The following is a 23,685-nucleotide window of genomic DNA, read 5'->3' as shown; positions in this document are numbered from 1 at the left end:
GTTGCAGCTGCCCCCGGTCCATGTTTAAGATCAAACAAAGTGGTTCAGGTATTTTGAGCACCTTTTCAACAACACACCCAATTAAGCTTCATTTAAAGTGATCTTTTATTGTTTATGTTTTCTTCTTTTCTTTTGTGACCTACTAAGCATCCATCTGATGTCAGTGTTGGTTTTGTTTTGTGTGGCCAGCCCAAGAATTCTTATTGAATCAAGACACGGTGATTATAAGATCATAGCAAGGAGGTCCTGGGAGCAGCAGGCAACTGTAACACTGCAGTTGCACGAATCCATGCGTGGGCAAAACACAAAATGCATCAACCACTCACCTTCACAAGACATTTTCTGAAACCTGCACCTTCTAACTGTGAATTAATTCTGAGTCATCACGACACACAAATCAGCCATCATGGTAGACACTAATGTGTGAGATGCAGGGATGTATGACTATGGCACTAATCACTTACTAGGGGAACCTGTGAGATTATGTGCATGCGTAACACACTGCTGCTGTATGCATCTTCCTGCACAGCTTAGTCTTCTGAATTGTTATGCATTATCAAAGAGAGCCAAAATGTGCACTAAAGCTTATCTAGTGTTATTTCTGTCACTGAAATGTTGATATGGTTGGGGCTTTTGTTTGTATGTTTACTTCTACATTTTCCTTTGTTATTAATCATGCAAATAACTTGAATTCTGTGAAGAGTAAGAGTTCAGTGAACAGCCATGTATGTCGTAGATCATTATATTCTTCCAGTTTCACAAGGACATATCCTTCTGTGTCAAGTTTTGCACTCTGTAGTAGCCAGTGAGAGCCTCTGGCACTGGCAGTTTTTCTGGAGAGGTATTTTGAGCCTCTTTGCAAATTAGGCGATGCTGGAATGTCTGAGGAAATGCATGAAGTCTCTTGATGATGACAACTGAGAGTTTTTGTGGAGAATTTTTGTGTCCAATAGCACTCCTTCTTTCACCTCTGTCTAGCTGCGAGCTCAGTGGTGTTCTACATGCATGTAGTTTCACAAAAAGTGATGAAGAGTCACTGGAAGACTCTTTGATGAAAAGCAGTCCTTGACTGTTCTAGTTTAGGAAAACTGTTCACAAGCTGACATTTCACATGACAATCATTTAAATTTTGCAGCTATTGCATCAGGTAAGTACATCTTCACAGGTATTTGGCAGTTTCTTTTATTACTCTGAGGGGAAAAAAACCCAAACCTTAAATGAAATATACCCCCAAAGATGATGCAGGTCATGGTAGGATTGCATGTTTTTTTCTAAATTGAAGAGACTCAAAAAGAAGGGCTTGTTTCATAGCAGAAGGGGTAAGAAAAAGATTGACAATAGGGGTTTTTTAGTAAAGCAGAGTGCATTATACCTGTTTGATTTATGAGCAAAGCTGTATTTTACGTAGGCACCAGAAGGATCTATTTGCAGCATTTTCAAATTCAGCTGTGGTGATATTAAGTTTTAAATGAGTGGATCTCTCACTGCTAACTAAGTGTCTTAACAAATCTGGGCCCTGACATACAACACACAGGAGATCTTGGAAGTTGTATTAAATACCTCCCACCAATAATCCTGCCAGAAATAGGTAGCTGATGCAACAGCAGGGAAAAGTAAATTACTTACCTGCCACAGCATAGTCAACTGCTGTGATGCTTTGTCTCTTCAGCAGGGTCTTGTGGTTAAGATAAGGGAGTCTTGGTCCTCAGTCTATGTGGTTAGCTGTATTCAGATGTACCAAAGTGATATAAATCACTTATCACAAAGTGATAAGTGTCTATTAGATCACCTGTATTTATAGACAAAATTCGTTAACTGCAGCTTTGGCTCAATTTCTACCACTCCCCTCTATGCATGGAGGCAGAAATGCAAAACACTTTTTAAACTAAAGCAAGTCATTCCTTAGTCCCCTGTCCCACCCCACCCTCCTCATCCCCTATGGAAAGCATGTTGAACTGAGTTTATAACAGTATTTCCAGCTGGACACTTTTTTCATCCTTTATGGCTGTTATTAGAAAAAAATTTGTTTCCCTTTCAATCTGAGCATGGACTACTTCATGGAAAGCAAACCAGATGCAGGATTTAGTGCATGGCAATGAACGGTAGGTGCTTCCAAGAGCACTTACTTGTCCTTGCAGATAATGCTTATGATTTGCAATGTAAGCATTGGAGGAAAGTGCCAGTATTTCTAATTAATTTGAAAACTTGATGGGTACAAGAAGTGCAGGACCCTTCCAAATCCTTGGGGATGCCTGAGAGCTATTTACAAGTGTTTAAGCGTCTAATTTTGTTTCTTAAGTTAGTTTCCCTACATATGCCCTATATAGTAAACAGAGTAAAATCATTCTTCTGGTAGTATTTCAGAGCACCCTTTTCTCTCCCTTAACTGTAAAACCAATATAGAAAAGTTACCCTCAGTCAAATCTCAATGAAGGCTGTAAAAAAACCTGAAAGGAAAAGGTAGAAACACAGCCGAAAAAATATTATGACACCATCAAAACACAATCTCAGTTACAAAGACTTAGTGCTCTAGCATGTCGTGGCTCCAGCAAGTCATTTCTGGCTTTTAAAAGATCTTCTCTGGATGAGACACAGGACAGCATATTAACCTTTTGTTTTGGATGGATTTAGTACTTCGTTAAGACACACAGCAATGTTTTCTTTTGAAAAAAAAAAGCCTTTAATTAGAGTTTATCACATGTGGAGTTCATACTTTTATTAAAGAGTTATTTATGAAAAAAATCTATTGCTGTTCCTAACCATTGTTACTGTACAGTTGTTACCTGGGGTTTATTTAAGATTTGACAGAAAGAAACCTTTCAAACATCCTTTTGTTGTGTAGTTCTTGAGCAAAAATAAACAACAACAAAAAACAGTTATAGGAATTATTTTTTATGAAAAAGCATACATAGGTAGAATCTATACTGAAAGGTATTTCCCAAACAAAAATATTCCCACATAGCCAAAATAATGCATTTTGCAATCCCTTTACTTTAAACCATACCTTATACACTTGCATTGCCTTTCTCGGTGCTAATGATAACCAAAATATGTGGAGTGTGTTTTGAACTTTGCAACTCTTCTTATATGTTTGTGTTATAGGCAGAAGAGCCAACAGATCCACCAAAATCCATTTGGGTGCAAAAGGGATGGTGATTAGCCAGCCTGCAGGCATGAGAGAAACCCCCTGACTTGTCCTGTAGGCTCTCAGATGGTGCTGGTGGTGCCAGCAAAGGCAGCAAGATGGGAAGCAGTGGTAGGAGGAGAGGTGGAGCTGTGAACCAGAACCCTTGCTTTCCTAATATCTTTTTAATTAGAGTACATAAATATTGGCTGAGATAGTAGTTACATCTTAATGGAGAAATTAAGAAACAGATTAATTTCTAGCACGATTCCCTCTTCCTGTTTACGTTGGTCCCTATTTCCAGCACTAGTTTAATTGAAGGAACAATTCTCTGTATTTGCTTATTATCTGCCAGACTTGTAAGGGAATAACTATACATTTGGGAAAACATAAGAGTGTTTAAGGGGCACCACCAGAAATGAAGACGTACTTTAAAAAACAGCACAACTGGCCAATGTTATCATCCAGGGTATTAGGAACAGAGCACTTAGAAGGAAATTTGCTATTCTCACTGTATCATGTAAGTGAAAGGCTGTGAAGATGGTGCTTTCCATCTAACCTTGAGTATTTAGGAATTTAACAGAACCCCAAATGACACAGTGGGATAGGAATTGCTTCAAGGCCTGTTGAATTTAACAGGAGTGTTTGCATCACATCGAAGACATGCGAGGTGATGCCTGGGCTGACTTCACTTTTACACTGATCCATACCTACATGCACAAGCCATTGTCCATACTGGAGGACACTGATGACATTGGAAATGATGTCTGCATTGTGTGCCTTTGGAGTTTAGATGACACTTTAAAATCTCTTGTTGATGTACTGGCTGTTGTCAAGTAAAAGCTCGTGGGCTTTTAAAAAATTTGGGATAAAAGCCTTTATAATTTCCTTTGGTAAAATACAAATATGCTTTTAATTTTCAGGATTTACGTGCTGGGAACCTGCATTGCTTCCATAGTATTTTGCAGCTTTGCTCTTGCATGATGTGTGGATATACTTTTGTTTTGACATGCACAAATATTTTGATTTTACTGGGAAATTTATATACATTCTTAAAATGTGGTCCATCTCTTTAAAGCAAACAGAGAAACTGCCTGAAAAAATCCATTATTTTGTGAACCTCTACATCATAAAAGTCTAATTAAAGTCAATTAAAGTTTAATTTTATTAATATTAAACCATTTACAGAATTAGTTGCATAATAAAAAAATTATTCTACAATACATCAGGAAAGCTCTGTCAAATACATTATCTCTGACTCTTTATGTGAATATATACTTTAATTGCATTGGGAATTTAAAAATGAAAAATATAAATGAGATTTTTTTTTTGTACTTTGCAATTTAAATTAGTCCATTCTTTATGACACTGTGTTTTCACCTCTATTAATTTCTTTGCTTCTCGAAGAAAAATTATACACTAGATGCCTCGTTTAGCATGGGAGAGAAAACTCACACCAGTTTTACTAGTAAGATGAAAATCTGTCACAAAATCCATATAGAAAATAGAAACATATTTTGTTTAAGTTGTAACTAAAATTTTTCACCAGGATGAGAACACACTGAACTCTGTATTAAAAAATGGTAATTAGGAAGAATGGAGCTGGAAAGGTTGTAATGTTGTGTTACATATTTGATCAGGTCCTGTTCCTACTACAGTCACTCTGATTAGATTTATGCTATGTGTTTGTAATGGCTTTTGAAAAACCATAACACCTATTTCTGCAGACCTGTACACATGAGGAAATTCCCTCATGTGAGCAATCAATTAAATCGGTGGAGGCTATGTATAATGTTTTTATAGTCTATCTCCCTGCGCTGATCAGACTTCTGATTGCCCTTTCTGTCTATCTGTCACTCCCTTCCCTAATTACTTCTGAAGCCGTTGGCTAATTTGAAGTGAAACAGAAAGGAGCAGTTGTCTTTGAGATAATTCAGTTTCTATAGGCCCCAGGGGCTGGGAAGAGGAGGAAGACCCTAAGTAGGACTGGGGGAATGGCAGGTAGAGCTGTTTGTCACCTGCTCCAGCAGATGGCAAGTCACTGGGATTATCATTACCTTTGCTTTGGGTCTTTTTTTGCATTGGAATGGACAGCAAAAAGCTGGGACTTTAGCTGAGGTTTGGTGATGAAGGATAGAGCTCTGCAGGAAAACAGCTAATTAATTCCACTGCTAACAGGGCTGTTCGTTTTTATTTCCAGGAATACTTTCTGAATCAGACCTGAATGTCTAATGCAAACATTCAGCTTCTGGTTAAAGGTTACAAAAATATAGCAATCAAGTTAATTTATCATTAATATTGAGAGAAAACTACCAAAAACATTATGTGGCCATTAAGCTTATGAGTTACAAGTGATAAATTTGTTAAATTAGTGTCTTCTTTGTTTGCAAGTCTTACGCTGTGATGCCAGATGTCCACCAAAGCCACTCCATCGTTCCCCTCCTCAATTGGACAGGGAGAGAAAATATAACAAAAGGCTCATGAGTTGAGATAAAGTCACTCATTACAGTCATGGGAACCCAGATGTCTCAGGGAAATTACTTTGAATTATTACCAATCAAAGCAGAGTAGGGTAATGAGAAATAAAATGAAATCTTAAAAAATGCCTTTCCCACTGGAAGTTGTGACCAGTTCATCACACGTTGTTTCTGCTGCTCCCTTCTCCTCAGGGTGAAGACTCCTCCTCTTGCTCCAGTGTGGGGTCCCTCCTATGAGACACGGTTCTCCAGACTTTTCCAGCATGAGTCTTTCCCATTCTGCAGTTCACAAACTGCCCCAGAGTGGGTCCTTTCCACTGGGTGCAATCTGTCAGGAGCAGGCTGCTCCAGTGTGTGTTCCCTGCAGGGTCATAAGTCCTGCCAGCAAACTTGCTCCAGCAGTGGGCTCTTCTCTCCACAGGTCTGCAGTTCCTGCTAGGAGCCTGCTCCAGTGTGTACTTCCTGCACACTGTCACAGCCTCCTTTGGGCATCCACCTTCTCTGGCATGGGGTCCTCCATAGGCTGCAGGTGAACCTCTACTCCACTGGGGACCTCCATGAATTTACAGGGCACACCTTGTCTTCAGGGGAATCTCTGCTCTGGTGCCTGGAGCACCTTCTTCCCCTCCTTCTTCACTAACCTTGGTGTCTGCAGGGCTGTTTCTCTCACATATTGTCAGGTCTCTCTTTGGCTGCAGTTTCTGTCTTGCACAGAATGTCTTAAAAATGTTATCCCAGAGGTGCTGCCGCTGTCGCTGATGGGCTTGGCCTTGCCCAGAGGTGGACCCTTTTTGGAGCCAGCTGGCACTGTCTCCATCAGACATAAGGGGAGCTTCTGGCAGCTGCTCACCAAAGTTGCGCCTGTAGCCCCCTGCTACCAAAACTTTGTCACGCAAACCCAGTGCGTACACCCCAATGAATTCTTGCTGTGTGTTGGAACCCCTGATGTAAATGCCTGTTCAAAAGTCAAGTTTTAACTTCATTGACATTCCAGTTTTACTGCCTAAGGTTAAGTTGAATAGCATTTTATCTAACAAGTAATAACAGCAATTTAAAGTACCGTCTGTGGACCAAGGTGTGTTTCATTGATTTGTGTGTGGAACTGTACAGCAAGTAGTTCTTGTCCTCGATTCTGTTCTAAGTCCCATGCCAAGACATCCAGGCAGACCATGGCTGCTCACGTGGCCACTGCCTTGTTGCATGATGATGTATGTGTGTGTCTCAGTCTTTCTTCCAGAACTCGGGTTTAGGACCTGCATGAACCAAACAAGTTTCTAACTTGCTTATTTCTGCGGGCTTCTATAAATGCTAATTAATTAAACTGTAGATTTCCATTGCAATGCCCTAGAACCTAATCCTTGATGAATTTAGGACACTTCTTTGGCAGAGGATTTGTTACCAGAAAAATATGTTAAAAAATTTTTTCCTTTGGGCCTTACTTTAAGTGCAGTATTAAAAACTGTAATTACTTCTCTTCTGTGAGTATTCAATGGCAGCCAAAAAGTGTTAAGTCTAACTAACAGTCCTCATTAAAATTAAATGAAACTGTCATTTGAACCTTCCTTCAGAACCATTCTTGTGCATTTCTGTGAATGAGTGAAATAAAATTTTTCCCATGGACTTTGGACATGTTCTTCTTTGAAAATTCTCACAAGACCTTTTGAACACAGGGACACAAACCCTTTTGAACTGGAGTAAAAGAGAAAAAAAGTAAATTAAAACCTCACACAGTATTGTGAGCAGATGGACATGCCTCTACATATGATTGTGTGGTACAATACAGGAATATCTTATTGTTGTATTAGAGGTGTATTGGCAGCAAAGTAAGTTTGGGTGAAGCTTAGAAATCATACAGTCACAACTGGACTTGCCCATCTCTGTGTGCAGCTCCCATTTTTCTTGGTGGTCACTGTGCTTGTCTCTCTTTTATGTTTGGTTGGAGGAGCCTGCACCAGTGGGCTCTTCTTCATCTACTTGAACTAGTCTGCTCAAGTTGTTCTGTGTGGTTTCTACTTTGAAAATCTGCCTTATGCCTATAATTGTTTTCTGGGGGAAACTACCAGGCTGCCTTTCATCTAACCTTGGCCAGCAGTTCCCCAGAAAACCTTAGATATGTAGCTCAGAATTATCTTACAGTTATCCAGAGCTCCTGAAAGCAGCTTCTGTTCTCTTATGTAGGACTTTTTTGTGCCTTAGGTAAAGCCGGCACGTGTTCTTTTTTGTAAAATCTGAATCTTGTTCCTCAACTAGAGACTGTATTACTAGAGCTACTCATTTTCTCTTGGGATAGTTTCCCCAGTTTCTTTACTTTCTCATGAATGGTAGTTTATTATGATTTATACAATCAAAACATAAACAACTTTTAATAAAGATGAAATAGAAAGTAGCAATCTGGATTAAAGATACTTATCTGAGGCTAGTTTTACCTGTCCAGGAACAGAGAAATCTAACCCTTTAAACTATGCCTTGTGGGTTCTATCACTAGTATTAAGTTTTTAATGGCATCAGGATTACTTTCAATAATAAAATAATGGATATGTGACATTATTAAACATAAATCAGTTTTTCTTTACTGTTTTTCAGTGCAAATTAGGAATTCTTGATCGTCAAAATATTGATTATCTTAGATTTGTTTTTTAAAAAAACACATAATGAACTTCAGATATTTTGTTTTCATAATCTCCCCAAGAGTATACAGACACGAGAAGTCAGTCTGTTGGGAATAAACATACTTAAATGTGGAAGTCAAACTCTTAGTACTTACAAGCAGTTTTCATTCTATCCTCCAGTGACATCAGACAGAAAACATGCAGTGATGATGACTGTGCCTCAGTGTCTGATATTCCAGTTTTCTTTTGAAAAAATGAAAAATATGTTGGATTCTATTATTATAATTGCATAAGAAAAAACATTCAGATATCATAGTCTAAAAATAATAGTATCCTAAATTAATCTAACCCATCAAATCACAGGTTTGTTTCTAGGGTTTGAGATCTCATTCTAAGAGTAGTTGCTGTGATCTGTGTTCTGAAATGCAACTTGCTGCTCTATATGTTTGTATGATGTGTTTTCCAACAAAACAGATTGAATCATGGATGAAAATGTTTGAAGTGTTTTAGTTAAAAATATGAACTTTATTTTCCAGGTCTGGATTAGCCCTTGTTAGCTGCAGCTGTTGACAACTATATGGGTTTTCCTTTGCTTTACAAAGTCACTTTGTTCCGCATTGAAACCAAGGGGAGTTTTGCCTTTAATTTTATCGGAAACACGATCAAGCACACTCAACTAGATGGCATTTCTGTATTTGACTGGAGGTAATATGGTAATAACAGGAGGTCTGTAGCCAATTAATTTTAAAATGTCAGGGAATATTCTAGGCCTTGTTGAAAGGCAGAAGATGGAGCTGAGGGCATACTCTGAATCTGGTATCTGGTTGAAACACTGGTTTATTGCAATGGTTTGTTGTTGTTTGTAGATCAAAGGAGCGATTGATATAGGCATTAATACCCAACAGGCTCCTAATAGTACCTACCTGCCTCACTGCCTGAGGAGGCTGACTGACACTTCAAAACACTCTTCTCTTAAAGAAATATAGATGGAGGTAAGAAGCATGACAGAGTGTAGCAGCAATGAATGAAATAGGAGACTTTAAATCTTTTCTTTGCTGTGGAGTGAGAGTCAGCCATCATGGACAGCTGGAAAGAACCATGAGTGAAAAGAGCTTCCTTCCATCCCTCCTGGGATTTGTAGGTTTATTGTCCCCACATGTTAATCCGCTGCCTGTTTTATGGCTGGTACAGCAAGTAATGTCATGTGCCCCATCCTTTCCTACCTACAAGTGTGGGGAGAGTGGTATTATTGGCATGTGAGAAAGAGGAGGGGTAGGCCTTGAGAATAAAAAGGTATTGGGAGGAGAGGAAGATGCATGGTCACCTGGAATATGGCTATGGCATGGACTGCAATGTGAGAGACATGGCATAGAGGTCCTTGCTGACAGTCTGGAATAGAGGGAGGCAGGAGGTAAAGCGTACCCAGCTCTTCCAGGGAATGGCACTCACAGAGTTGACAGAAATTTTACAGGTCATGGTAGCGATGAATGTCTTGTGGTGCGTATGTATATGGATCCACTTGTGCTGCACACAAGTGTCTAGGCAGAGAGGGAAACGTGGGTGGTGGGAATACTGCGTGTGTACATCTGAGCTCTGCAGGATAAACCTTTTGATATGTGCACACATGAACCTTTCATTTGCATACTTGTATCTGAAGGGAGGTTAATATTAAAAACCTCTCTTTTGATATCTGTGCTTGGTTGCTTTCTGTTGCCTTCTTTTTCTGTATGTGTTTTATACATAATAAGCTATGCCTGACACCTATGCAATACACTACAGAAGTCTTTTCTTCAATCTGGCAGCAATATGCACTACAGACATGACACAAGGTTTGTTTTTTAGCAAAACAGTTGTCTTGGTGGAGGGTATAATGCATTCATAATGATAGAGAATCCTGGGATTTTTATAACTCTCATATAGCATAAGAAATTAAGAGTGCTTTCTGCAAAAAAAGACTCCTCCAGTTGCTGAACTTTGGGGAAGAGATATGGGAAATGTGGGACTGCTTCTGAACAGAGAAATTACTATAACCTGACAGTTCAGGGAAGCTGTATACATTACTGGATATCTTTCTGCAACTCATATTTACTCTAAATCATTTCACTGGTAGTCTCTTAAATTTTGCAGGGTGTCTCCACAGCTTTTCCTGTAAACCTCTGCTATGTTTACTGGTATTACATTTTTGAAAAGATCTACATGTAAAGTGCATACACTATACTAAGTATTTTATTTTCTATACACTTTCTCTGGATGGACTATCTAGTTTGCAATTTTATAGTTTTCTAGAAAATCAGACTATTCTTAAATAATCATGTAGTAGTTTAGTATGTTTTTTAATTTGCCTCATTTCCATTTTACATGCCTGAATGTACTTATAATACACATTTTCTGCCACCCCCAGGAGTGCTTTGCCCACTTACCTTTATATAATGTAAAATCTTACAGCTTGAGAGGTTCATACACGTCTGACTCCTTCCTAGCTAACCTAACGTGCCTAAGATACCCATAGTCACTGACTCTTTAGAAAGGTCATAGAGATGGTATTCAGTCCTCTCCAGGAAAGCCTTCCCTGGGTCTCGGTCTTTTTCATGAGGAGCTTGTTTCTTCCCTCTGAGTACTCAGAGAGTCTCACATTCCTGAGTGTGACTCAAGTACTCAAAGCTTGAGTTGGATGAATCCAGACCTTTGTTAATACTACTAAAGACATTGATTTTTTTCATGGACAAAGTCTGAACAATTGAAGCCACTGGTTATAAAAATCCATCAGGTAAGAGATGTCTATTATTATGTGCTGTGCAGAACCTGAAAAGGGCATCAAGCATGGTCAGGACTTCTCAGTAGAAGTATCAGCTCACAGAACAGCGTATCGGGAGTATCAGCGATGTTTTTAGCCTGCAGCAGAGAAGAGTATCAGCGATGTTTTTAGCCTGCAGCAGTTCTTATATCCTCCCTCCTAAAACCCCTGTGGAGTAAGTAGCATTCCTGGGAGGCCATTGCAGTCCACCTTTACAGTGGACCTCATAAATGTAGTGATGATTCTTAAGCAGACCAGCGTGGGGCACACAGGGTTTTTGAGACGACCCTTTCCTGAGAGTGATGCTTCTTTGCTTTAAATAATGGATAAATCAGTACTAGCACCTGGTACAGAATGATTGGTTTTCTTCTTGCAATGATTGTTGTTCAAAAATATCAGCCTTGGGTTTTAAAAGATAAGGAATGGAGATTTTCAAACTGGCACCACAGTCACTAGGACTGTGTATCTGTGAAGCTGATGTCCATACTGGCTGTTATGGACATGAGGATGCTTGTTCAGAGAGGGTGTGTTGTTCCATGTATGAATGTACTGTTTTGCACCTGTTATAGGTAAATAAACCAAATCAAAATTTAGCAGCAAAATTTATTGTGAGATTCATATAAAGTGCAGATAAGCAAATCAGCGCACTGGGTGGCCTGGAGAGACCCCTGCTCCCCACCGGCCCACAAACCCAATAAAAACAAACAGCAACTTTTATACTTTTCCAACTCCCCCTCCCATAGTCACTTGTTAGCTCTTGATTGGGCTTGGGTTCGTGGGCTTTGTTCTGGTTGGTTCTGTTGTAGGCCCATTTCAATTGCCAGGGACTTTTCCATCAATAGCTTTAATTAGCCCAATGTCCTTGGAGCTGAATATGGGAAGGTGTCCAGATGGTCCAGATGTTCTCCTTGGCTCTTATTTATCAACTCCATCCTTGACCCTCTGATCCTCGTTCTCTTCTTCTTTTCTAATGAGTAACTTAGACAATATTTTTAGAAAAGCAGGATATGGTATACGTGCTCAGTAAAGCAAGATACTCTATCTTTGCCAACTAGGTAGGGAACTGCCAGTTACAGGACAGTCAACTTATAATAATAATACAGCAGTTAACTATTCCGCAGCTTACAACTCCCTAGTCCCAACCAGGCATTAGCTATAATATACAGAAAATACAATATATATATTTCGACAAGTAAATTTTACCATTGCTTACTTATTACACACCTGTTGGGTGGTAATCACTGCCGTGCTTCTGTCTGGTACTGCAGCAGCACTTCTCTGCCTGCTTTTGATGTTTAAAACCAATGAGGTAAAAAATATAAATTTCCTGTTATGTGCATAATAAAGCATGAGCAAAGGCAATCATTGTGGACTTGGGAGCATTTGATAGTAGTATATAAGCAGATTCTAAGATTATTTCTTTAATCTTGTAGTGTGGAAAGAAAAAGTGAAGCTGAGTAATGTTATCTTGGTTTAAGATGTTACCATGTTGACCCCTCTATTATTTATTTCCTTACAACTATCTTTTTAAAATTTTATACTCAGACCATATTGCATGTTTACCTGTTATTTTGTACCTGACTGTGTCCTTTAAAAATATTGGCAATGTTTTCAGATCTTTTTTCTGTAATGGGTAAGTCTGATGGCTGTTTCTTATTCCCTGCTGTGCCAAACTGCTGAGACAAGACTGTTTTTCTGCTACTGATTTAACAGAAAATAAGAAATTAATTTTGTCCTTAGCTTCATTTCATTGCAGAAACTTCCCAGTGCTTTATGAACTGTGAGTGAATTATCAGTGCCTCAATAAAAATATGTTGAATGTAAGATTGTTAATTGCTCTGTTAGACATAAGTTAGACATAAGTAGTCTACAGTGTAGAAAGTTTGAGTGATTTCATATAAAATTGGTAAAGTGACTTTTTTTTTAAGAAACTTGTCTGGTTTATATACTTACAGAAGTACAAATATTAATTCTTGGAATCATTTAACTGGAAATATCTTCCAGCATGCTCTTTTGAGTTCTTCAGATGGCAGTCTCTTGTAGTTCTTCCATAAAGAGAAGAAAAAAAGCATTATAAATTTTCATCCTTTTTGTGAACTCAATTTCCCTCCAATCATTGCCCCATATTCCAGAGTACCCCTGATTACTGTGCTGCCAGTTTTTGTTGCCTTGTGACTAATAGGTCTGCATCAGGAATCAATCCCACACCAGCAGCACCAAACCTTGCCATGTTGACCTTGAGGCCAACTCCTTCATTTTGATTCTTATTTGTGCACTGATTTGCACATCACTGAAGCAAAGTTAAATGTAAGAGGATACATTAACATAGCAGTACAGCTGGACTGGAAACTCACAAAGGTCAGGACATGGAAAAATGAACTGACTAATAACATCCATTTGCCCCACTGCTGATGTATAATGGCTTCGATTTCCCATTAGTGTTCGTTATAGGTATAAATATATATATATATAGTGCCATAGATGTGCAATATTGAGACAAATGGTCTTAAAGTTCTTTAGTGTTATTATGGCATGCATCCCTCTGAAATGTTTACAGCCTTCATTTCAGCCTTCCCAAGAACAGCAGTTTCATCTATGTGCTCTGTAATATCTTGCAGGGAAAAGGGTGTCAGTAGACCATGGAAGTCTGAGACTCCCTGGGCAATTAAATAATTCTCTTGGAGCTCTAAGAAGCCATTCCTGTGCCTCTCAAATAAATGGGCTGATCCTACAAAGTTCTCTGTGCTCTCCAAATCCTTTTGCTTCCTAGCATTCTCCAATCCCTAGGTTCATGACTTTCATGTTGGGTTTAATGTTTTCAGCAAGTCAGTACTAAATGATTTGGAGAAGATTTTGTATAGCTCTTTGCACTCTAAGGCCTTGTTTACTGGATTTGGCTGTAGTATAATCTATGCTTTAAAAATCCTTTTTGTTCTAAGCATTATACTAACAATTCTTCCAAAATTCAAATGTCCAAAGGGATTTTTCTCACATGATAAAGAGGTGTGATAGGTGGGAGTAGATTGATGGGAAGGCTTTATGATAGCTGAAGCTATAACCTTGATTATAGCTTACCTTCAAACTGTTTTCCTTCTAACCTCTCCATTGCCTTGCATTTTGCACGGTCAATTGTACTATGCCCGCAGTGAAGGAAAATGCAAATGTTCTTTTGGTTGAGTTTGCTATGCAGGTACCGTGTGCTGTGCTGAGGACTGTCCCTAGGCAGAAAGGAAGAAATCTGAGTATTTTATTTACCTTTTCCTGGCTCAGAGTTTGACAGAGGGAGAGTGTGCCTGCCCTGAAAGCTGCTGAGTGGTGGTGGCTAAAGGGCCCTCTGGGCTACGGGTGGGGAGAGCAGATGGGGAAAAGATGCTTCCACAGCAGGCCTGTAGGGGAAGTGGAGTTGAGAAGGTTGCTGGGAAGAACAAGAAGCAGATCCTGCAATAAGTCTTTAGGGCTATAAAAAGCAAGATTGTTAGCTCCAAGGACTTCACATTGCTAGGCTGAGAGCAAGGCTGGAGGACAAAGTCCTGCCCTGTAAGGTAGCAGCTGCAAGATTCACTGTCATATCTTTTCACTTTCACGCAGTTCTTTATTGCTCTTCCATCCAACAGAGATGAGTTTCCTGTCCTTCAGAACTTAGCCAATTCTAATTTAAGCTCTAATAAAACAGTTTTACATACTGAAAGCCCTTTTGACAGCCTCACCTTCAAGTTAAAGGTCTGCCTCAAAGCTCTGGCTTGCAGATTCCCATCATATCACCTCCAATGACTGTAGGCAGTGTTGTTTTCCTGCTTGTCTTTCTTGCTCTGGGTATTCATACATAGGCTGTGACTAAGTTTTTAAAATCTTTCATACAGACTGATGCCACCTTATTTCTGTTAGTAAAATATCCTTTTTGATACACATGATCTTACCGTCTTAAAGTTGGTCCAAAGATTTTTCCTGTGATAATTTATCACTTTCACCATGCTGCCCTAATTTTGTATTTTTAAATCTGTCTTGGCTCCCTCTTGTCTTTACGAAACATGTAAGCCTGTCAAGTGAAGGCTAAAAGCTTATCAGGGGAACCTTCACCTCTGGTGAAGCAACCAAAAGGCTGACTCCAGTTCTGATTTGCCTATGATACCAGACTTGACTGCTGGCCTGATATATTTTCAGGTGCGTAAATGTGCTGTGTTCCAAGCTTCCCATCATAGAAAGCTATCTCATTTTCTTTCTTGGCACTTGCCCTTGAAATTTGGGTTGTGATGATGCTTGCAGACATCTGAATGACTACTTTGGGCCCACTGTTGTGGCGGCTTATGTTATCACCTTGTTCCCTTTAACTTCTTCATCTGCCAGAGCTCCAGTTACGGGTTGTATTTCAATCATGTGGTATCTTTGTAGTATCGTACTGCCATCCTGACCTGCACAAATACATCTTTCACAGAATATTCTGAGTTGGAAGGGACCCACAAGGGTTACAGAGTCCAGCTCATAAGTGAATGTCGCCTATGGGGATCCAACCCACAGCCTTGGCATTATTAGCACTGTGCTGTAATTTGACTGAGCTAATTTCAGGTTCTAAGCAGCAAAGGAGGCAACTGGTGTCAGCCCAAGTATCTAAAAGACAGCTCTTAATTGTCTGAATAGAGAACGGAGATGGATCCTTGCAGATGTTTAGGTGAGATCTATCTCTGTATTGCTAAAACATCATCACCATTCTGGCATGATTTAAAATAATCCCGAATGAAAAGAAAAATAAAACCCCTAACATTAAACCCTACAGATTTCCAGTGGAAGTTAATGAGCGGCAGCTCTGAATCCTTTGGAAAAATTCAGCTGGCTATAATGGCGTGAAGCCTTCCTGCCTGAGGATTCTTCTACCAACTACCATTGGTGGTACAGTTTTTTAAAGGAAAAGGCAGTGACAAGAGCTCTCTGCTTTCTGAATGCCATACAGTAATCGCAAAAGGAGAGAGATGTGAGTGAGAAAGGGAGAGAATGTGGGAAGAAACTCTGTGAAATATTTTTTTTGGTATTTACTGGTTACAGTTTTTCTATGTGTAGATTTTCGAAGTCAGTTTTCTTTACAATCAGATGTCATCAGTCATTTTCTTTTGTCTGCTCCTTCCTACTTTCCCTGTTATGGATTGCAATTGCATTTTTATGGGAGAAAAATAATCCTAAATTAACTTTTCTGATGTTTGCTATCATTAGATGGACTAAGTGACATAAATAAGAGGCAAGTTATGCCCAAAGATAATCCTCAAAAAAATCTAATTTTGAGTAGAACTTTCATGGGCTTGGTAGACCTCTAGAAACAAAGCTTTCCAGAGCTCTGTAAAAATCAGCAGTGAGGGAAGTGAGTGGGAAAGTGAAGCCTGGGGGTCACTTGGTAGAGGGAATCAATGGGTGGAAACACCCCTGGAAAGACTGATTGTAGAAGCAGCTATAGAATGACTGTTTTGAGGCAGGAATGAAGAGGTGTTTGTTTCTGTTGACAACCAGCATTTGGCTGTTCATTGTTTTTGCTTTGTATTTTATACTCTGTATTAGAAATGAAAGTTTAGTAGTGTGTATAGTGTGCATACCTCTGCAAAGGGAGAGAAAATAAATATTAATCTCAAACCCTTAAAATATTTATTTTTATATATTAGGTATATATGATGGATCAGATTGCTTTCAGAAGATATTAATAGGATGTCTTTGCAGTTATTTTAAGCTGTCTGACCATAGCTGGGACTATCAGCAGGGCTTGAGGGCTTTAGGCAGTTACATGGAAAGCGTGCAAAGCTGGTAATAAAATAACTAGTTTACCTAACCTCTTCTTATTTATTCGTACAGTCGTGCTTGTATTTTGATGCCATTATTTAATCCAGATGATTATGTGTGACTATTATTTCATTTGTTTGGGATTTTTTTCAACTTGGGGATTTTCTTGGTTTTTTTTTTTCGGATTAATGTATTTGTGTAGAATCAATGCTGGAAATACGAGAGACTGCAATTTGTGGAGAATTTGGCCTTCTGGGTTGCTTTAAAATTATGCCATTTGTTCCATTGGCATCAATATACAGCAAAATAGGAACTTACAGAATTAAAACATAGTGATAAATTTACCATTTCCATTAAAACTGCTTAAAGTCATGCTGAAGCTGAAAAAGAAATGTTTAAGTCTAATTTAATTTTAAGGTATGCAGTTAATTAATACTCTACATCCATTAACATTCAAAAATGAAAGTATCTGCAGAACCACTATTCCCTGGAGTAATTTGTCACCAGAAATAAAACGTCTGCCTTTGAACTGAGGTAGCTTTTGGGTAATGCTGTGAGCGGAGGATCCCATCTTAATGATACAGACTAATCCAGAAAAGTGAGCTTCAGGTTTGTTGCATTGATATCTCACCATTATAAAAACAATTCTAGTTGTGTCAGGTACTGTTGGGACAGCAGATACCTTCTTTGCTAAGTGACAGAAACTACCAGCAATTTTAAATTACTGACTAGAGCACGATAGTTGTGCATGTCCAAAAGTGCTTCCCAGATTAGAAGATGTTCACAGCGTGTTTCTTGATAAAAAAAGATGCTTTTTCTGTTTACATGGGGTATTGGTTCTTTATACTATGATGTGAGCTCTCTTTTCAAACAGTGAATAAATATTAGAAAGAGGCAACAAAGATATGATGAGATGCACAGCAAAGGCAACACCACATACTTTGTTCCCCCACATGCCTCCTTCCTCTTTCTATTCCTCTACCTCTGGTGTAGCCTTTGCATTATTAGTTTCAATCTTGCGGTACTTACTACAAGGTGTGGCATTCCCACTGCAGCTATTTTTGCTTATAAACCCTGTTTAATGCAGTAAGTGAGGATTTGGGTCAGCGGATTGTCAGCATTGTTGGGCAGTGTTTGCCAAGTGACAGCATATTCTAGGGGTGCAAATATGCCAGCTGAATTTTTTGTTCTCTGTACAGTTTTTGTGCAACAGAATCTTAAGACACGATAATAGGTCTCTTAATTATTCCCCCTGCAATGGTGTTAATAAAGAAAATATTTTATTTTTTTCAGGACTTACTGTTCTTCTGTGCTACCATAACCTTAATAAAGCCAGTGTTAAATGGCTGCTTGACTGGACAAAGGAGCTGTGATTTTTCTTCCGCTTAATTTGTTTGAGTTCGAAAGGATGATTTGACTTCTGATCATGTGAAAAGCATTTCATAGCATACTGGAAAGCTGTCTGGTTTTGTATCTAACAGACTTAACAGCATGGTTGGCAACAGACGGATAATGGAAGGCTAATGAATAATGAAAAGCTGAGTGATTGAAATAGCAGAGCTGTAGGGAGAGAAGAGGGAAAGCTGGGAAGGAAAATGGAAAAAACAAACAGTACTGAAGTAAGGAATAACCAGTATTTTGATCAGTATCAGGGAATGTCTTCACATCAGAATTCAACCCAGTCATAACTTAAGCATTCTCCATCTGCCAGCTCACAAAAACTTTTAACTTCTGCACCATGACACATTTTGTACAAGTCACTCAGCTTGCCTTGAGGAAGAGAAGGGTAGATTGAAATTTAAATATTTTTCAACTGCTAGGATGATGACTACTCTACAGTAACCTTCTCGATTGCCATTAATTGTCTGGTGCATTCCCAAATTCCTACCAGAGTGAGTGTGCTTAGCATCTCAAAGTCTACTGCAGAAAACAGAGTAGAGCAATGGCATTGGAAGCCATCAGCTGTACAGAGACACATTGCAACACTTAGTTTGTATTTAGACATCAGTGAAGACATCTCTCTTTTGGTAACAAGGGGTAACTCCCTTTTCATGGCATTCACTCTTCAGATATCCAGCAGGGAGGAAGAGCTCTTACTCACTGCTAACCAGTCTCTCTAGATGAAATATAGTCTCTAGAGTGACTGCACCTTAAGAAAGATTCCTCTGTAAATATAACAAGAGTTACTGGGGATAAGACTTAACTCCGGGTGTCAAAAGTGAGAAGACTATCTCCTGATGTTAAAAGAGGATGGCTCACTAGCAGTTTGATATTCCTGATGTTTGTGTTTGTATATGTGCATTAGCATGGAAGAAGTCAGCTCCTATTAATCTCTGCACACTGCCAGTTGTGGCTGAACCTGGTGGTGCAAGGCTTGCTCTTACACTTGTTTTCATGGTAAGAATTACAGAGTAGGAGCTGAGTTAGCACTGTGTTTCCTGCTACATCTTCTCATGTCTTTTTGCAATGACAAACGGAAAAAGATCTGCTACTTTCTCATTATAACTTACTACTTTTCCTTTTCCTGAGCTTTGATATCACTGAAAAATGAATAATACTGTAAATACTGTCCTTTCTTTTTTTCTTTGCAGAATCTGTACCAAAACAGGTTCCTGGGCCTGGCAGCCATGGCGTCTCCATCTAGAAACTCACAAAATCGACGCCGGTGCAAAGAGCCTCTCAGATACAGCTATAACCCTGACCAGTTCCATAACATGGACATCAGGAACAATTCCCATGAGACAGTCACCATTCCTAGGTCTACCAGTGACACAGACCTTGTCACTTCAGACAGCCGGTCCACCCTGATGGTCAGCAGCTCCTACTACTCCATTGGGCATTCGCAGGACCTAGTGATATACTGGGATATAAAAGAGGAAGTGGATGCAGGGGACTGGATTGGCATGTATCTCATAGGTGAGTCCCCCTTACCCCTTCCCCTTTGGGTTTCTTGCTGCTTTTGATAGCTGTAGGTGTTAAGGTACTATGGGTTAATGGTGATGATGAGCTGATACAGCTCCCTTAAGTGTAGTCTTTAAGTGGGTTCATATATTACAAAAATTTTTTCTGCTCCTGAATTGCTGGTTGCAGTCCTTGCGCTCACTTTTTCTTCAGCAAAGATACAAAAAGGCTTTCTGTTGATGGTTTCATGACATTTAAAGATAAATTCATTTTAAAGCCATTTGGATGTTGGGAAAATACCTCCCATACAAAGGCATAAAATATTTTCAGGGTTTCCTCTTGAACATCCTTTAGTAGTCTGTGACAGATTACGAGTCAAGAATATGAATCATTTAAAAACCTTGCAAGAATGACTTTTTCTCTATAGCCACAGGATATTTAGATATGAACAATAATTATAGACTGAGGCAGTCTGGAGTTGTCCCAGAAAGTTTTGCTTTTTTTTGCCTTTTATTGTGTATTGGAAGCTCAGTTGAGCCATGCACATTACCATATATTTGGCAACTCCATCTAGTAAATCCAATCCCATAAGAGTAATAAATGGTTTCAATTCACTTTTACCTGATTGTTCCACTTCAGTATAAAATTAGCTTTTTTTTTTAACCTGGTTTGGTTCCTATGGAAATAGTCCTGCTGCTGAGACTGGAGTGTGTGTTAACTCTTTGCCCTCTGGTAAATTTTGAGCATGGTGAATCAGTTTCAGACACATTCCTCTGTGTATTAGGGGGTCGTAATAATCTGCAGTTCTAAAGTGTTTCTTGAAAATTAGTGACTTGGTAAAGAAGATTGACTCCAATTGGTGCCCCCACAAAGGGAAATGTTGGTAAAACACTTTCCTTATCTATTTGGAAGGTATGCCTAGCAGTTGTAGTTCCAACAGCACTGCTCAGATAGTGAACCAAAACCAGATAAAGCATATGATGCTGTGAGATGGGCTTTTGGAGCAGTCATAAGGGACATCTTAGGGAGCCATGGTGTTACTGAAGTACTTTAGTGGGTAAAACCAGATGGCTTGACATCATGTGCTGAAGATATTGGGAACACAAATGTTAGTGATGTAGGGGATGTCTGAGAAGGTACTAGGTAGGAGGTCTGAACATATAGAAGAACACTGGTGGCAAGGCGTTAGGTACATGAAATAAGTTCAGGATATTGGAAAGATTGGAAGAAGGGGTACACAAGGTTGGTTATTTAGGACATGGAGGGAAAGGAGTGGAAGTTACAGTAAGCCAGACTGCAGTACTTGTTCCCGTGAGTAACCTTAAAAAATACTCTGCTTTGAAAATAAAAGTAGGCTTCTGAAATTTAAATCTTTCAGGAAAAAAGCAGAGACTGGATTTAAAACAGATGCCTTGAAAGCAGTCTGGTTTGTTGGCCTTAACAGAGTATTACTTGTGTTTACGGTTAAGCTTGAAATGGAGTGTTTTACTGGAACAGATGAGAAGACCCAGGAGCCCCCAGTATTGGACACTAAGAAATACTGTAAGCCTATTCTGCAGTAGTGCAGGCAACTTATGAATGTATTGCCTCAGTAGAAAGAGGCAAAGCATACCTTCTGGTGGTCTGCATAGAGCTGTTTCATACTGACTGAACTTGTTCAGCCAGGTTTCGTAGCTCAGATGTTGCATCCAGGGCTGTGAAAACACATTGTAAGTTGGTTGGGTTTTTTTTGATAGGCAACCTGAATACATAGAGTTTTAACTGGGAAAAATAAAAATATACCCTGGTACTCCTGCTTAATTTACTGCATCAAACTACTGCATTCCCAGACACCCCAGTAAATTACAAGTGCAGATTTTGAAGTGTATCCTTGCCCCTGCTGGCTGAATGCCTGTTGTTTATGACAATAGTTAATGGCTTGTTCCAACGAACTCCGATGCCAAATGAAAAATGAATAGTGTGCCTAGTCCCCAAGAAACCAATAGTTGACCCTTGATGGCTTTGAAGGTGTTTTATTTCCAGGCTCTCAGGTTCCCACTCTAACTAACTGAGAAAATAGCAGGCAGTAGCACCCCTCATTCCCTTTTTGTCTTCCTTTCCCTTCTTCCTACCACTGCAAACCTCATGTAAGACGAGTTTTGTTTTGGTTCCCTTTAAAGAACATGGGCCACTTTGAAGATCGGTCGGGTTTTGGTGTTAGTTTGACATGGAAAACACTCAGAATTTATGAACATAACTAGCACTGTGGCTATATCCACTTTTACAAGTGGATACAGTAGGAATGGTTCTGTAGAAGCAAACATCTGATGAAGGCTTGGCTTTAGAACAGACTCAGTCTGGCAAACTAGGTTTGAAGGGGGAAGGGATTGAAACCAGGCTTTCCAGAGAGGAGCCTAAGGATGGAAAGCCCGAGTTAGAAGTGAAATCAGCAGCCCAGCTGAAGTGATATACACCAATGCACACAGCATGGGTAACAAACAAGAGGAGCTGGAAGCCATCGTGCAGCAGAAAACCTGTGATGTAGTCACCATTAAGGAAACGTGGTGGAATGACTCGCGTGACTGGAGTGCTGCCATGGGTGGCTACAGGCTCTTCAAAAGGGACAGGCAAGGTAGGAGAGGTGGAGGGGTGGCTCTGTATGTTAGAGAATCTCTTGACTCTGTAGAACTTGAAGTCAGTAACAATAAGGTTGAGTGCCTGTGGGTCAAAATCAGGGGGAAGGCCAACAAGGCTGATATCCTGGTGGGAGTCTGTTATAGACCACCCAACCAGGATGATGAGGGTGATGAATTACTCTACAAGCAGCTGGCGGATGTCTCAAAATCGCCAGCCCTTGTTCTCGTGGGTGACTTTAGCCTGCTGGATGTCTGCTGGGAACTCCACACAGCGGACAAGAAGCAGTCTAGGAGATTCCTAGAGTGTATAGAGGATAATTTCCTATGCCAACTGGTAAATGAGCCTACCAGGGATGGGGCCCTGCTAGACCTGGCGTTCACAGAGAGGGGCTGGTGGGAGATGTGGTGGTTGGAGGCCATCTGGGGCACAGTGACTATGAAATAATAGTTTTCAACACTCAGGGATGCAAGGAGGGCCATCAATAAAAACTCTAAGCTGGACTTCCGGAGGGCAGATTTCGTCCTAATCACAAGACTAGTTCCGAGTGTACCCTGGGAAACAACCCTCAAAAACAAAGGGGTCCAGGAGGGATGGACATGCTTCAAGAAGGAAGTCTTGAAAGCACAGGAGCAGGCTGTCCCAGTCTGCTGAAAGGCAAGCCGGCAGGGAAGATGACCGGTCTGGCTGAACAGGGAGATTTTGAAGGAAGTTAGGATAAAAAAGAGAGCCTACTGATTATGGAAAAAAGGGCTGGCTACTCAGGAAGAGTTTAGGAATATAGTTATGCCATGTAGAAAGAAAATTAGAGAGGCAAAGGCACAACTTGAACTGAATCTCGCCACCTCTGTGAAGGATAACAAAAAGTCCTTCTACAGATACATCGATAGCAAAAGGAGGGGCAAGGAAAACCTCCATTCTTTATTGGACATGGACAGGAATATAATTATCAAAGATGAGGAAAAGGCTGAGGTATTTAACACCTTCTTTACCTCAGTTTTCAACAGTAAGACAGGTTGTCCTTAGGACAGCTGGCTTCTGAAGCTTGTAGAAAGAGATAAGAATCTGAATAGCCCCTCTGTAATCCGGCAGGAAACCATTAGCGACCTGCTGAGCCACTTGGATCCCCACAAATCTATGGAACCAGATGGGATCCACCCAAGGGTGATGAGAGAGCTGGCAGAAGAGCTCACCAAACCACTGTCCATCATCTACCAACAGTCCTGGCTCACTGAGGAGGTCCCAGATGACTGGAAATTGGTGAATGTCACGCTCATCCACAAAAAGGGCTGGAAGGAGGACCTGGGAAACTACAGGCCCGTCAGCCTGACCTCAGTGCCTGGCAAGGTTATGGAGCAGATCATCCTAAGTGCAATCACACAGCACCTACAGGATGGACAAGGATCAGAC

At 39.9% G+C, this 23,685-nt stretch overlaps 1 protein-coding gene across 11 annotated transcripts in view; it reads left to right on the top strand.

Annotated features, from left to right (window-relative positions):
• HECW1 (HECT, C2 and WW domain containing E3 ubiquitin protein ligase 1) overlaps positions 1-23,685 on the top strand; it is a 258,654-nt gene that overhangs the window by 63,852 nt on the left and 171,117 nt on the right. For all 11 annotated transcript variants that reach the window (XR_007906638.1, XM_051799421.1, XM_051799422.1 and 8 more), the window contains one exon: positions 19,353-19,677. Coding sequence is in view for 10 of the 11 variants with exons in the window: in XM_051799421.1 (XP_051655381.1) it covers positions 19,353-19,677 (325 nt within the window). In the remaining variant the exon portion in view is untranslated. The remainder of the gene's footprint in view (positions 1-19,352; positions 19,678-23,685) is intronic.

The sequence above is a fragment of the Manacus candei genome, unplaced genomic scaffold (assembly GCF_025592945.1).
Source record: "Manacus candei isolate 608988 ecotype Guabito, Panama unplaced genomic scaffold, ASM2559294v1 h1tg000049l, whole genome shotgun sequence".
Lineage (NCBI taxonomy): Eukaryota > Metazoa > Chordata > Aves > Passeriformes > Pipridae > Manacus > Manacus candei.
Note: the sequence above shows the minus strand (reverse complement) of the source record. Positions and strands in the feature narration are given on the sequence as shown.